The sequence below is a fragment of the Salvelinus namaycush genome, chromosome 16, assembly GCF_016432855.1.
Source record: "Salvelinus namaycush isolate Seneca chromosome 16, SaNama_1.0, whole genome shotgun sequence".
Classification (NCBI taxonomy): domain Eukaryota; kingdom Metazoa; phylum Chordata; class Actinopteri; order Salmoniformes; family Salmonidae; genus Salvelinus; species Salvelinus namaycush.
In genome coordinates this window covers 11,559,377-11,575,831 of record NC_052322.1, presented here as the reverse complement: position 1 = coordinate 11,575,831, position 16,455 = coordinate 11,559,377, and the positions used below count along the sequence as shown (strand labels likewise).

The window sequence follows — 16,455 nt, the reverse complement described above, 5'->3', positions numbered from 1 at the left end:
CTAAGGGACTCCCAATCACGGCTGGGGTCTGTAGTGACTAAGATGCAATGCCTTAGAACGCTGCGCCACTCGGGAGCCCAATGAGTGATGTAATACAATCGCTGTGGCTGAGATACAACTCTCTATTTCCGAGTCTTCGATGAATGAATACTGGAGGATGATGCCTCATCTCTTTCTATAACTACTAGACATTACTACACTCTAAGAGTAAGCATAACTACAGTACCGGCCGGAATAGCAAGCTCCCCATATCAGAGGGGTGTCGTGTGCTATCAGCTGTATGTTATGCCCTCTCTCTCTTTCCAGGAATCCACCTGACACCATGGACAGCATGTTCCTAAGCACACTGAATATCAGGGGCGGGGGGCTCCTGTACAGTCCTTTAGTTGAGGAGGGTTGGGCAGAGCCCCAGATGGTTTGGGATTACCAAGGAACTCAATTTAGCCCGTAATAGTTTTTTTTTTACACAATCTTTACCACCATTATTCTTTTCCTCCTATTCATCGTAACATTTATGTATGGTGTATTCTGGTCAGTTGGGACAGAGGCCATTTTACTACTAAATGTCCTCTTTACCTTTCTTTCGCACATTTAACCAATGTGTCTTGATCCTAATTGAAACGGAAAGAACTGAATCGTAACTGTGGTTAATCAACGTTGTTTCCATGTCCTTTCAACTATAAAAACAACTATGTGATGACGTTGAATTGATGTGGAAAATATATTGAATTTGCAAAAAGTTAACATACGGGTATTTTGCCTTTTTTTCACCCAACTTTTAACCTAAATCCAATGTCATGGTGAAATGTTTTGTTGATTTCACTTTGAATTCACATTAGTTAACAGCTCAACCAAATTTAATTCAAAAGTAGACATTGTACTGACATTTGTGCCCAGTGGAAGAGCTATTTAAATTTTTTAAAAGATCATACTATTCAGGTTTCTATTTATGAAAAGGGTTCAATATTGCTCTCTGCTTTAGCCCCGCAGCTAAAGAGGCCCTCTAAGAGCACTCATCTCTGTCCCCCTCTTTCTGTGTCTGTCTCCTTCTCTCTTAAACACAAATGCACACACACACTATAATAAACACACGTGCACCATTATACTTGGTAACAGTTATTTATAAATGACCTAGACTACCTGAATTCCACTGCAGATGGGACCCTGCTCCTACACCATCCAATCCTCCTAAAATAAAGACTCATTAATCAGACAGCAGTTGACTTTGGAAAGCCAAGGTGATATGCTGCCTGATTTATCACACTCTCGTGCACAGGTTGCCTTGTGGCTCATTAGCACGCCACCACAGTCCAAATCTAAACCCAGCACTGGAATATATTATGTGACCTCCATATCTATTTCACTCGCAGCAGTTTAATTGTGTGGTTAGTCAAATAAATACAGTGTTTCAATGAAGCATCCATCTGTAACAGCATTATACTGATGCGTTTCAGACTGGGCATGAAGCATCTGATACACTAAAATTAGTACTAATTATATGAGAGAAGCAACAGCTGTGTATATTGCCATTCAAATCATGCCGTTGATGTAGAGGGGTCATTCCACCAATTAGGTGCCTTTTGAAAAGTGTAATAAAGAGCATACTTTCAACTTAATACAATTTAAAAAAACATGTTTTCCCATCTCAAGAGGTTAAATAAAAAATTACTAAGTGCCCATTAACTGCCAAATAAATTAACAGGGTTGACCGTAACAGGGTTGACCGTAACAGAGTTGACAATTTCTTCTTAAACAGCCATAAATCCCTTGTGACAGGGGGAAGGGAAGCTTGTTGTGTGCAACAGGGATTGGCAATCGAATGCAAGCTTCACAAAAAAATAAGAAATTGTAAAAATATTTCGAGCCTGTCTATCTATGGATAACAGTGTTGACGTGCTATGCTCAACCTGCTCAGTTTTTCACCACAAAACACCAGAAAATTGCCATAAAGAGTAGAACCAGCTCACCTGCTTACTCTATGATTTATTAGATGTAAAAAAATTGTTTATAAAATAGTTTTTTTTAGAAGGAATAGTTTCACCATATTAAAATTAGATTTCAGTTCACATAACAGGGTTTACCTTATAATGAAGGACAGATGTAAATGAATCCCTAATCACATGGAATAAATACTAATCTTCAGAAATTACTTTGTTAAAGCAACAAAATAATTTGGGATTTACAATGATGGTGAAATTTGGGAGAAATGTTGGGATTAAGTGGGTTAAAACCTTCCAAGAAGTGACACAGGGTTGACGGAGGGACAGATTTATTGAATTCTCCATGTGGTCTATATTAAAGGTCACTTCGTTTAATATAACATGCTTTTAAAATTCAATATTGGTGCATAATTTCTACATAAAATATCAAAGGACGCAAAAGGCACCCAGAGGTCTCCTATGCCTCAGATCAACACAGTGGTGTCTGAACATCAAGCAGAATGACAACACTGCCTTTGTATAGCCTGAAGACAGGAACAGGGCTGAAGATACTAGGCCTGAAATCAGAATGGCCCCCAAACAGATGTCTTGAATTAAGTCCTCCTGCATCCCAGAATGCCTCTAAACCATAGCGGCTCATAAATCAATGTGGGCTACATAAATAACAGCATCATATAGTCAGGCGTGCTCTCTCTGTTTATACAGAATGACTCAGCAAATGTGTGGCTGGCAAACATGCCTGCAGTGAGACCCATCCAGCCTCCCATTAAAGAAGTAGTTAAATGCACATAGGGATAAGGAGAGAGAGCATGAGAGAGTGGGAGAAAACGAGTGAGTGCTCCATGAATGCTTGCCATATGGTGTACATCTTATTCTGGCATTCCTCGAGTTTTCCAGCTTAATAAAGTTTCTTGTCTAGCTTTAAAAAATGTTTTTCCAACCAACTCACTCGGAAGCAAGGGTATCAAACAAACCTGAAAACAAAAGCTTATTTGAGAAACCAAACGGTCCACTGGAGAGACCCATGGCCATAAAGGGTAATAAAAGCATATCACTGTACCCTTGTGTTGTTTGACTGTTTTCCCCCTGTTGGTAGTGTAATAGCAGATTATGATGAATGCTACAGATAAAGAGTAGGCGTCACAGTGATAGAAAGCAGGGAGTCATGCAAAAATGGAATGACAACAACGGACCTTGCATCAATGACCACGGATTATTTTTGGACAACAAAGCTCTAACTAGACCAAATATGGGAAAAAGCATAACTACTTTATGTTTTGGGTTTGGTTTATTTGTAAATGCATCTTAACGTAGAACAAAGAAAAATATATGATATCTATATAATATATCATTAATTGTCATTATGTACACTTCTTTACATGTTTTGCACTAGAAATGTACACAATCCCAGAAATGATAAGAATAATATTTCTGTTTCTTTTAGATGCATATCTAGCGACAGTATATACATACATTCATGGGTTAAAATAACACCGTTTCTTATTAAAAAAGCCTTTCAAATTGAATGGAAGGAATGCATTCCTATAAGCATACTGTTCTCCCTATACCTCTTAGGTTCAGAAGTTGATAATACATAAAAGACAAGCCATCAAAGACAGTGCAGTTTTTGCAGAGGGAAAAGAAAACACAAATACTGTGTTTATAATGGTTTTTCGTTTCCCCCCCCCCTACCTAAGCCAATCACGTGTCAGCTGCAGGCAAGGAGGGTGACTACGGCCACGTGCATTGGAGAGATTTCTATGACCATTTCCTGTCACGTGTTCAAGAGTAAAGTAACTCATAAATAGCACCATGCAATTCCAGTTCTTATCCACCACATTCAATCCCTCAGGAGCCTTGGCTTACTTAGCACTGCTATCAATTTGAAGTAGAAGTCACTGTTGAAAGGCTATAGGTTTGTTCCAGTACCAGGTGTTGATGACACGAGGCAGACCATTGTGTTGATATTGAGGAGACAGTGAACTCAGGCTAGTGAAGCTAGAATCCCTAAAAAACATAGTTCAACTGTTTTACTGAAAACATTGATTACACTGACATTGATTTCATGGATTGGGTCCTTCATTGCTCCTACACCAGCATTGTATGGAACTGTCACTGACATACACACATATGTTCTGATTGACATGCTCATATTGGTGTACAGTATAGAAGATGGCAGACATTCAATGCTCATGTGCTATGGAGATTTTGTACAGCCACCAACTAAGTGCTATAATTATGTTCAAACAGATCCTCTGTACTCAGTTGAGATATTGGCCCCAAAGGACATACGGTGCCTTCGGAAAGTATTCAGACCCCTTGACTTTTTCCACATTTTGTTACGTTATTCGAATCAATTTTAGAATAAGGCTGTAATGTAACAAAATGTGGAAAAAGATCAGGGGGTCTGAATACTTTCCGAAGGCACTGCATTGTTACCAGGCCAGACACGTGGATGACATTATGATATTCAAATAGCATGAGCTTCAAGAGTCACGGACATAACACACATTCAACTAAATAAAAAAGAACATCTCCTCCAGCTAACGTATACAAATATACAAAAAGAAAACATACAATTATTCAGTACTGATCAAAAGGCCAGTCGGTTCACATATAAACAACGCACCATAAAACAATGTGCGCATTTCCTTTTTGTTGCACCTCGTTGTACGGCAGTTGGCTGTTCACTGTTAGCTGATCCACATGCCTTTTACCTGGCACGAGTCATCATAGTGCTCCTGTAATGAAAATAGGAGACAGCATCCTCCACATTTTGCCAGTAGCTTATAATGGCATGATCCTGATAATGATCAGTAGTTCAACATGAACATTTGAGTATTAATATAAATGTTTTGGTTTAAAGAACTACGTAGTAAAAGTTTAAAACTCCCTTGGCGATGAGAAGAAGGAATGTTGATGCATTAATTATAGGCAGGTACATCAACAACAATTAATTCAAACCTCAGTGTAAAAATACTTTGCATAACAAAACTTCTTTTCGATTCTCAAATGTTATCTTTAAAATTTGACAAAACCCCCAAAATGAAAGAAAAGCTATTTACAAGACGTAATACACCTGTGAAGATGTCATGTCAAGTAAGAGTTTTTGTTTTGTATCACCCAATAAATTATCACAGGACCACCAACGTGCGTCACACAATCTTGCACAAACACACACACATAAACAAACAAAACATTCAAACACTCTCTCGCTTAACCGTTGTTTGAACGTTCAGTCCCACTGTCCCCTCTGCTTCATGCCCTCTCCCACATTCATTCCTCCAACTCTCTCTCTCACACAAATATCCTCTCCTTGTCTCTCTGTGTGTCCCCTGGCGTGGCCTCAGTCTAGCAGGATATGGGGGGGGGGGGGGGGGGGGTCAGCAGGGTCAGTTTGCGGAGCGCACAGTCCTGCTGCTTCGTGGAAAGCGGTGGACTTTGATGTGTTTGGACAGGTGATCGCTGCGGGCAAACTTCTTCTCGCAAACAGGACACTGGTAAGGCTTCACTCCAGAATGGGAGCGCCGGTGTCTGGAGAGTTCGTCTGACCTCGAGAACCTGAGAGACAGACAGACCAAGAGCACAAAAGACATGAGTCCTATATCAGTGCAACTGCTTGCCATAACACCCTGAGATAAAAAAAAAAAAGCCCCCTCTCTCTGTCTGACTACACCAGAACACAACACAGGATAAAGGATCTTTCCAACACTCTTCAAAAAAAGAGTTTTACCCATATTATAGCTCTACCCATATTTGGGTTTAACACATCTTCACAGAAAAGTCAAACAGATCTGTTTTTGGTCTTCACTCTAATCCCTGGGTAAAGGGTTAACTCATTACTCATGACAGACTCTCTCTCTCTCTGTGTGTGTGTGTGTGTGCGTGCGTGCGTGCGTTGAGGCTGTTTAATCTGGAACAGGGGATTGATTTCCTAACACATCGCGAGCATGCCCTTTTCCCAGGAAGGTGTTAATTCCCAATGGTAACATACTGATTAAAGAGATTTTAAGTAATTCCTAGACATTCATTCCATTGACATTGACCATGAACCATGTTGCAACTGTGCTATTGAGATTAAATAAAAGGATCCCTGCAAGATACGTGGTAATATGGCTACATACACACATGGAATAGTAGGTGCTACACATACTGTATATAACATGGTAGTAAAATGGTTACGTATGACTAGGCTACATTAGCAACAGAGGATCGCCTGTATGGGCCTGTATGGGCAGAAGTAAGTCTAAAACAAATACTGTACGGCACTGTATGTAAACTAGATAAGTGGTTCTGGGCATGAAGACCGTGAGGTACATTTTTCTTACATTAGGAAACCTCATTGTAATACTATTATATTACTTATGTACTATACGTTATGCGTCAGTACCCTCTATACCCCAAAGCTGATATTGTTCTATAACTCCTTCATGTTGAGACATGATTCAGACAGTTCATTCAGTTGTCTTTGACCGAAACTCAGCCTCACCTTGTCCTCTAAGATAATAAGCCTTACCTTTAGGACTGTAACTGAAGGGGCCAAAAAAGGGACCCAACAAACTATCTCTTCCTGGATTTTGATATGAAGTATTTCCCTGTAGGAAACTGTAAGGCTATTTTATATACAAGTCAATAGTTTGAACACACCGACTCATTCAAGGTTTTTTTTTTTTTTTTTTTTTACTATTTTCTACATTGTACAATAATAGTGAATCATGTAGTAACCAATAAAGTGTCAAACAAATCAAAATATTTTTTTGATTCTTCAAAGTAGCCACCCTTTGCCTTGATGACAGCTTTGCAAACTCTTGGCATTCTCTCAACCAGCTTCACCTGGAATGCTTTTCCAACAGTCTTAAAGGAGTTCCCACATATGCTGAGCACTTGTTGGCTGCTTCTCCTTCACTCTGCGGTCCAACTCATCCCAAACCATCTCAATTGGGTTGAGGTCTGGTGATTGTGGAGGCCAGCCCATCTGATGCAGCACTCCATCACTCTCCTTCTTGGTCAAATAGCTCTTACACAGCCTGGAGGTGTGTTGGGTCATTGTCCTGTTGATAAACAAATGATAGTCCCACTAAGCGCAAACCAGATGGGATGGCGTATCGCTGCAGAATGCTGTGGTAGCCATGCACATTAAATGTGCCTTGAATTCTAAATACATCACTGACAGTGTCACCAGCAAAGCACGCCCACACCATCACACCTCCTCCTCCAAGCTTCACGGTGGGAAAACCACATGCGGAGATCATCTGTTCACCTACTCTGCGTCTCACAAAGACACGGCGGTTGGAACCAAAAATCTCAAATTTGGACTCATCAGACCAAAGGACAGGTTTCCACCGGTCTAATGTCCATTGCTCATCTTTCTAGGCCCAAGCAAGTATTTTCTTCTTATTGGTGTCCTTTAGTAGTGGTTTCTTTGCAGCAATTCGACTATGAAGGCCTGATTCACCCAGTCTCCTCTGAATAGTTGATGTTGAGATGTGTCTGTTACTTGAACTCTGTGAAGCATTTATTTGGGCTGCAATTTCTGAGGCTGGTAACTCTAATGAACTTATTCTCTGCAGCAGAGGTAACTCTGGGTATTCCATTCCTGTGGAGGTCCTCTTGAGAGACAGTTTCATCATAGCGCTTGATGGTTTATGCGACTGCACTTGAAGAAACTTTCAAAGTTCTTGAAGTTTTCCGTATTGACTGACCTTCATGTCTTAAAGTAATGATGGACTGTCGTTTCTCTTTGCTTATTTGAGCTGTTCTTGACATAATACGGACTTGGTCTTTTACCAAATAGGGCTTTCTTCTGTATACCAACCCTACCTTGTCAAATCACAACTGATTGGCTCAAATGCATAAGATGGAAAGAAATTCCACAAATTAACTTTTAATAAGGCACACCTGTTAACTGAAATGCATTCCAGGTGACTACCACATGATGCTGTTTTAGAGTACGCTAAGAGTGTGCAAAGCTGTCATCAAGGCAAAGGGTGGCTACTTTGAAGAATCTCCAATATAAAATACATTTTGGTTTGTTTAACACTTTTTGGTTACTATATGATTCCATATGTGTTATTTCATAGTTTTGATGTCTTCACTATTATTCTACAATGGAGAAAATTGTAAAAATAAAGAAAAACCCTGGAATGAGTAGGTGTGTCCAAACATTTGACTGGTACTGTAACTGCTATATGAAACTATGTTATATAAGCAGTGGTTTGGAGGTGATGGAGGTTGGGCTTATGACAGTAAGGCTGCTTGTGGAGCTCCTGTGGGGCAGGGTGGGACACCCAGGCATGGGGAGGGGAGCCATGATTCCCATCACCTCCACAGCTCAGTTAGGCTACACTCTGGCTCTGTTCGAGCTTGTCCCTGATCTCAGCCCTGTAGCATACAGTAATTACTGATAAGAGCTGGCAAAGGCCAAAAGGAGGGGACTTACTGTGGTGAATTACAAGAACTACCAGTAAATGTGTCCTAAACTCTTTCCTGTAAACATAATGTACAAACACACTCATGAATGAACACAGATTCCAGTCCACAGTGAGGGACAGTGTTACTCCAGCCACCCTTGTCATAGACTGTTCTCTCTGCTACCGCACGGACGGCAAGCGATAACGGAGCGCCAAGTCTAGCTCAAAGATGTTCCTAAATAACTTCTACCCCCAAGCCATAAGACTCCTGAACAGCTAATCAAATGGCTACCCAGACTATTTGCATTGACCCCCCCCCCCCCCCCCCCCAGCTGGAATGCTGCTGCTACTCTCTGTTATTATCAATGCATAGTCACTTTAATAACTACATGTACATATTACCTCAATTACCTCGACACCAGTGCCCCCGAACATTGACTCCGTACCGGTACCCCCTGTATATAGCCCCGCTATTGTTATTTACTTCTGCTCTTTAATCATTTGTTATTCTTATCTCTTACTTTTTTTAGGTATTTTCTTAAAACTGCATTGTTGGTTAAGGGCTTGTAACATGTGACAAATAAAACTTGATTTGATTTGTTACAGTGACTCATGTAAGTCCACAGGGAGGGACAGGGTTACTGTAACTCATGTAAGTCCACAGGGAGGGACAGTGTTACTGTAACTCATGTAAGTCCACAGGGAGGGACAGGGTTACTGTAACTCATGTAAGTCCATAGGGAGGGACAGGGTTACTGTAACTCATGTAAGTCCACGGGGAGGGACAGGGTTACTGTAACTCATGTAAGTCCACAGGGAGGGACAGGGTTACTGTAACTCATGTAAGTCCATAGGGAGGGACAGGGTTACTGTAACTCATGTAAGTCCACGGGGAGGGACAGGGTTACTGTAACTCATGTAAATCCACAGGGAGGGACAGTGTTACTGTAACTCATGTAAGTCCACAGGGAGGGACAGTGTTACTGTAACTCATGTAAATCCACAGGGAGGGACAGTGTTACTGTAACTCATGTAAGTCCACAGGGAGGGTCAGTGTTACTGTAACTCATGTAAATCCACAGGGAGGGACAGTGTTACTGTAACTCATGTAAATCCACAGGGAGGGACAGTGTTACTGTAACTCATGTAAGTCCACGGGGAGGGACAGTGTTACTGTAACTCATGTAAGTCCACAGGGAGGGACAGGGTTACTGTAACTCATGTAAGTCCACGGGGAGGGACAGGGTTACTGTAACTCATGTAAGTCCACGGGGAGGGACAGGGTTACTGTAACTCATGTAAATCCACAGGGAGGGACAGTGTTACTGTAACTCATGTAAGTCCACAGGGAGGGACAGGGTTACTGTAACTCATGTAAATCCACAGGGAGGGACAGTGTTACTGTAACTCATGTAAGTCCACAGGGAGGGACAGTGTTACTGTAACTCATGTAAATCCACAGGGAGGGACAGTGTTACTGTAACTTAATTAAGTCCACAGGGAGGGACAGTGTTACTGTAACTCATGTAAATCCACAGGGAGGGACAGTGTTACTGTAACTCATGTAAATCCACAGGGAGGGACAGTGTTACTGTAACTCATGTAAGTCCACAGGGAGGGACAGTGTTACTGTAACTCATGTAAGTCCACAGGGAGGGACAGTGTTACTGTAACTCATGTAAGTCCACAGGGAGGGACAGTGTTACTGTAACTCATGTAAATCCACAGGGAGGGACAGTGTTACTGTAACTCATGTAAGTCCACAGGGAGGGACAGTGTTACTGTAACTCATGTAAATCCACAGGGAGGGACAGTGTTACTGTAACTCATGTAAATCCACAGGGAGGGACAGTGTTACTGTAACTCATGTAAGTCCACAGGGAGGGACAGTGTTACTGTAACTCATGTAAGTCCACAGGGAGGGACAGTGTTACTGTAACTCATGTAAATCCACAGGGAGGGACAGTGTTACTGTAACTCATGTAAGTCCACAGGGAGGGACAGTGTTACTGTAACTCATGTAAGTCCACAGGGAGGGACAGTGTTACTGTAACTCATGTAAATCCACAGGGAGGGACAGTGTTACTGTAACTCATGTAAGTCCACAGGGAGGGACAGTGTTACTGTAACTCAGTGCATGCGTATGAAGGCTCCTCAATTTTGCTAAACGATAACAACTTCAGCCAACTACATAAGAAGTTCCAATTGCACACAACTATCCAGCTCTTGGGACCTTCATTAAGCTACAATTACAGAATCGTGTACGCAGCAACCCCAAAGCACTTTAGTTCAACATTTGAAGAATGGACACTAAGGAACACTATATTCATATCTTATTTTTAAAAAAAAACTTTTTACTGTAAGTTGAACCGGGTACAAAAACAAGACAAACCCTTTTTTCAGAGCGTCATGGTGTTTTCACAATAAACGGTTTGGGTTCAAACATACTGTCCACTAGTAACCCCATACCAATGTTCCCCTGCAACTCTGTACCGACGTGAAAGTGTGAGTACAACAGCTTAAATGTGTTTGTGCCTGTCTATGCTTGCCTGCATGCATGTACAGTATATATTTTGTGTGTGATAAAATGCAAAAGGATCCACAGCTTTATAGTACATGTGTCATTTGGTTTTATGGACATGAAGAGAATCAGAGGAATGTCAAAAACACTTTCTTTCATTACAACACAAGTCACTCAAATTGCAGATGGCTGGAGGGGCATATTTCCCAAGCTCACTTCCATTTCCTGACCAGGACGGCGTAAGGAGGAGGGTTCCCTCAGACAGAGAGCAGCCTCTGAAGGCCACACTGTGCCCTGGGGGAGGTGTGGGGATACAACAGGCCCAGGGCAGTCCTGTCCCAGGGCAGACTGCTGAGCACTGTCAATCTTATCAGACTGGAGAACCAGCTATTGTTTAGTGTTTAGTTGTGCAACTGTGTCAGGTGAAGAGGTTAGGGAGATGGATTTAAGACCAAAGGGCTGCAAGTTCATGGTCCATACAATAGGTTGAACTTTGGTTGTTGAAGAATTAACTGGATGTTGGATTTCCTATTTGTGGGATTACATATCTGGCTGGTGAATGAATGATATGCAGGTTGATGTTTATTGTCATGAGTCTTTAATATAATTTATTTCTTCTATATTGTGAAAATTCATAAAAACAAAAATGGGTGTTTTGGTCTTAATTTAAACGCATTAGGGTTAGCAGGGTGGTTACGGTTAGGGTTAAGGTTTGGTTTAAAATCTAACTTGATAACTTTGTGGCTGTGCCAGCTAGTGACCACTCTGCAGAGCTGCCTCCAGAACAAGATGCATGACGAAAAACACTAAACTGCGAATAATATGGGACAAATGCATGCTTTATGCTTGCTGAGTGAGTGGAAACAAAGAAACGTGCTTAAAACGCCTTTGGCCAATATTAGGTTATGGATTATAATCTAATTAGTATGCCAGAAAGTCAGTCAAAGTGTTGCTTGCTACCAAAACTTTTATATCTTGATTCTGCAAGTGTGCAACAGAGTGCAGATAGAGAGCAAACAGAGAGACAGCTACTGTAGAGGGAGCAAAGTCTGCCCGCACTTCAAAGGCCTTAATCTAATCTCAAACTCTGCAATAGAAGAAAACACACCGATATGGAGACGACGAGAGAGCATGAGAAGAGAACAAATTATATATGGATTTTATATGAGGGAAACTAATCATTTTAGTTCTTCATCATATCCAATCAAAATGGCGTAAATCTTAATGATATTTTCTCGGAAAATTCAGCTCTGTGTTTTGCAAAACAGCTGCAGGGATTGACTTTGAATGGAATCATATTTCTCTCTGGTAATCAAGCCAGCAAAGGAAGTTGATAACCATGTTAACTTCTGTGAAGAATTGACTCATCTCAGATAATACAACCACAGTCAACAGAGATGGTTGCATACTCTGTTGCTTCTGCAACTAAAACATGGACTGGTGTCCCTAAACTGTCATTCCTGGATGGACCATCACAATTGATAGCTGAACATCAACCCTGCTGCACTAACTGTCACTCCTGGACTTCACTTTGAACACACAGTGCATATAGTCACATGAATAACCCCACACAGGGTATACCTATGAGCTCCACCTGTGAAGTCTGACTCTAACCCAACCTATAACGTGCTTGAACCCACTCACCTCCATCCACAGCCAGGCCAGGTGCAGGCAAAGGGCTTCTCCCCCGTGTGCCTCCTCAGGTGGGCCTTCAGGTGGCTGCTCTTAGTGTACATCTTGGCACATCCAGGGAAAGTGCACTTATGCATTTTTATAAGGTCCGCTACCGAGCTCTTCTGGAACTTCTGTCCTCCCACCAGGATCCCTGCAGCCTGGCCACCTGCAAGCCCACCCTCCCCGGGACCCAGGGGCTTGGCGGCTATGGGTACGGGTGCGATGCGCACAAATTTGGAAGATGTGCCATTGAGATTAGCTGGGGACATCAGCTGGGGCACCAGGGCAAAAGTCTGGCCCTGGATGTTGACCAGGAGCTGGGCGATTTTGATGTCTGAGGTGGGCTGGGTGGTCTGCTGTGATACTGGTGTTGGTATCGCACCTGGGATTGGCTCTTGCTTAATCTGGATTGGTTGAATCTGCAGGATGACAGGCGGCACACTGGACCCCTCTACTGATGCTGGTGTCCCAGCACTGTCTTCCTGTTTAATCCCACTACACACGTTGGAGTCTGTTATCGGGGATGTTGGTGTGTGTTTGGTCTCTGTGGTGAGGTCAGTAGCACCGGCAACAGGTACTGTTTGGTCTGAGTGCGCTAGCCCAGGCACTGACCCTGTCACCTGACTGTTTACATCCAACATCCCACCCTCGCAAGCCTCATTCTTCAACGCCACCACCTCCATATTCTCCTCCAGGAACTCCTCTATCTCCTCCAGGGTGGGCTGAAACAGCAGCCCTATGTGATCATCCAGGTCCGCTGGGAACTCAGGGAATTCAAAGCACTCCTCTTTAGTTGGTGGAGACAGGCGGTCCCTCTTTGACTCCCATGCTAGACCCATGGGGAGGATGGGTGGTACTGAGGGGGATAGAGAGGGAGTAACTACACGTCTCAGTGTGGCCTGGGTGAGCAGGAAGTCCAGGAGACCGTCCTGGCTCTCTCCACTGCTGCTGCTGCTGCCGTAGCTGGAACCCAGCACCTGGGACTCAGGGCTGGAGCAGGAGCGAGCGCTGGACGAGTCACTCAGGTCGTCCTCTGAGAACGGGGAGGACAGCGCCTGGTAGACACCCGTGTCTGTCACCATGTCCGATGCGTGATGGTCTGCCGGAGAGTTGGTGTAATACATGAAGGTCTCCTCGCCCATCGGCAAGTGATCTACCATTCCTGACCTGAGCCAGTCACAGCTCTGCTAGCTCCCCTCTGGTTTATACTAGTTATAAGTGTATGATTCAGTTTCTCCTCTTCTTCCTAGAAAAGAGGAATAGATGTCCATCATGTGTGCAAAATGGCATGGCAATGGAGAGAATTACAAGAAAGAGAGATCATGTTATCCTCCGCTAACAACAATAACTCAAGAGTCATAAGGATAGTTACATAGCACTTCTATAACACTCCCTCTTGCACCAGAGCATGAGCCTGCCTGGGGATTTAGAACAGCGTTTCACAACTCCAGTCCTCCAGTACCCCTAACAGCACACATTTTTGTTGTAGCCCAAGACAAGCACACCTGATTCAACTTGTCAGCTAATCATCAAGCCCTCAATGATCTGAATCTGGTGAGTTTGTCCAGGGCTAAAACAAGCATGTGTGTTGATGGGGGTACTTGAGGAGCTGTGAACAACTGGTTTAGACAGTAAATATTAGCTGGCCTGCCGGGGGTTAATGAGTTCTTATTAAACCTCAGCTTGGGCATGGAGCAATGCCACTGAACTTTTTTGTTGTTGATTTTTGTTTTGTTTTTATGAGTTGTTTTGCATGTCAGGAGTGTCCTTATAGCCGTTCCCATTTAAAGAGTATGTTTCCACTTCACTTTCACATGTGGTCGTAAACCAAGGTCGAAAATAGATGACTACCACAATTGTCAAAGCTTTTCTTCTAGATATACAGGTAACTGACAAAATAAAGGAAACACCAACATAAAGTGTCTTAGCATTGGGCCACCATGAGCCAGAACAGCTTCAATGCACCTTGGCATTGTGGTGGAAAACTCTGTCTTGGCGCCGCTCCAGAATCTCCAATAAGTGTTTAATTGGGTTGAGATCTTGTGACTGAGACAGCCATAACATATGGTTTACATAGTTTTAATGCTCAACAAACCATTCAGTGACCACTCGTGCTCTGTGGATGGGGGAATAGCCATGGTAGCCAAAATAATGGCCCAAATAATAGCCTTCCCAGCATTTTCATAGATGAACCCAAGCATGATGGGATGTTAATAGCATAATTAAGTCAGAGACCACACTTGTGTGGAAGCACCTGCTTTCAATATAATTTGTATCCCTCATTTACTCAACTGTTTCCATTATTTTTGGCAGTTACCTGTGTATCATTGCAATACTAGCCTAGTGTAATAGTAGGCCTAGTCTAATTCCCATAGGTTACTACAGGGCAGGCAACAGCTGCTGTCAACTTAACTTGTCGGCTTCAAATAATTGGCTTGCTTAAACCACACATTTCAGTGCATTTTATCATCAAGTGATGGGCAACTTATATTTCCACTATTCATTCAATAAGATTATTATATATGATAAGTGAGGATTTACATGGTGTATTTTATCTTCCAAGTAATATCCGCTTGGTATTTTCCTTGGGCAAATGTAAGAAAACTTGTCTGTAAAATCTAAGAGCTTTTGTTGGCAATGATTCTCTGCCATTGGCTTTAATCATTATTCAAACTTAACTGTATTACACTGTACTAAATGTGGGCGCTTGAAACTAGTTGAGCGCCCCCTTCCGTAGGCCTAGAGCCTTCAGTGATTTGACCGATAATAACCTGCACATCATAAAAACGTTGACAGCGTTGACTTGGCTACAACCAATACTTTGAATGGATCGGGCTGGGTGCAATTAACTTCTGTCATACTAGTAGCCTATTTGAATAAACCAAAAACATGATTTAAAAATACGTAGCAGATAAAATGGTAACAACTAGACAACTATGGTGTAGGCAATGTTAAAGAGATGTACATTGTAGGCCTAACCACATTGATAACATGTGACAGTCTCCCTCATTCCCTTTCTGTGAGAAACCTTTTTCTAGTTGAATGCAATAACCTATGCATCTAAAATATAGCCTATCCAAAGTAGTGCCATTTTGATGCGCATATCCACGGTGAAAAATATGTCCTTACACTATACAGCGCACATTATGTCCACATACTCAGCATAAGCCTGTTCATTCGACGTAGCCGTTATCCCCCTGCTGTCTGCGCCCCATAGGCAGAAAGCATGGAGCACCATGCGTCCTCTCGACGTAAACATGTTGTAATGTCCAGTGCAGCGATGGCCGAGGGAGCGCACCAGAGGACGCACGCACCAATGCGTTTTCTACCATCACTTCCCATGTTAAACACTATTTACGGCATCAATTATGCACTTACCTTTATGTATCGAGAGAATTTTTGTCCTTTCACCAAGTCTTAGTAAGAGATCACTTCTCCGGTGACGAGATGACGTCAATAGTCAATAGGGTTGTGGATAACCCCTTGAGAGGAGCTTCTCATCGCAATGCAGAGCGGTAGAGCTGGAGCTACGATCTACTGTGGTAGTAGTACACCGTTACATGATTGGTGCTGTGTAGCTTATAAGTAAAATAAGGGGTTGGCAGTTGGTTTATGAAGGCTCGTCTGCTCTGCTCTTACTATTGGTTGACAACGCTTGGAGGCTGGGCTCCAAATTTGTCGTCAATAAACTCTCTACAGACAGACTCTGACCACGTTCACATCAACAGTTTTTATGCTAGTAAAGTCATACGGTGTATATATATAAAAATAACATTATTATTAAATAAATGATGATGATGAACTTCACAAGGTGGTGAAAGTGCACGGTGATCTTGATGCTCCTTTCCAATACATTATTCTGATGACATGATGATCGATGGTTGACTGCCGTTTGACAAATAAAAATATT

General features: G+C 42.4%; 1 protein-coding gene across 1 annotated transcript; it reads right to left on the bottom strand.

The window, feature by feature from the left end:
- Positions 1-1,789: 1,789 nt before the first annotated feature.
- Positions 1,790-16,113, bottom strand: LOC120060980 (Krueppel-like factor 15). The gene is made up of 3 exons (XM_039010439.1): positions 15,924-16,113; positions 12,516-13,791; positions 1,790-5,501 (listed from the first exon to the last, which is right to left on the bottom strand). The coding sequence occupies exons 2-3, from the start codon at positions 13,703-13,705 to the stop codon at positions 5,333-5,335; spliced, it is 1,359 nt and encodes a 452-aa protein (XP_038866367.1). The 5' UTR covers positions 13,706-13,791; positions 15,924-16,113; the 3' UTR covers positions 1,790-5,332.
- Between the last annotated feature and the right edge of the window lie 342 nt (positions 16,114-16,455).

What these genes read in the sequence shown, in the direction of transcription:
- LOC120060980 (XM_039010439.1), bottom strand. Translation starts at nt 13,705, where the DNA reads ATGGTAGATCACTTGCCGATGGGCGAGGAGACCTTCATGTATTACACC. An exon ending in TGGCCTGGCTGTGGATGGAG is followed by an intron (nt 5,502 to 12,515) that starts GTGAGTGGGTTC and finishes TCTGTCTCTCAG; the next exon opens with GTTCTCGAGGTCAGACGAAC.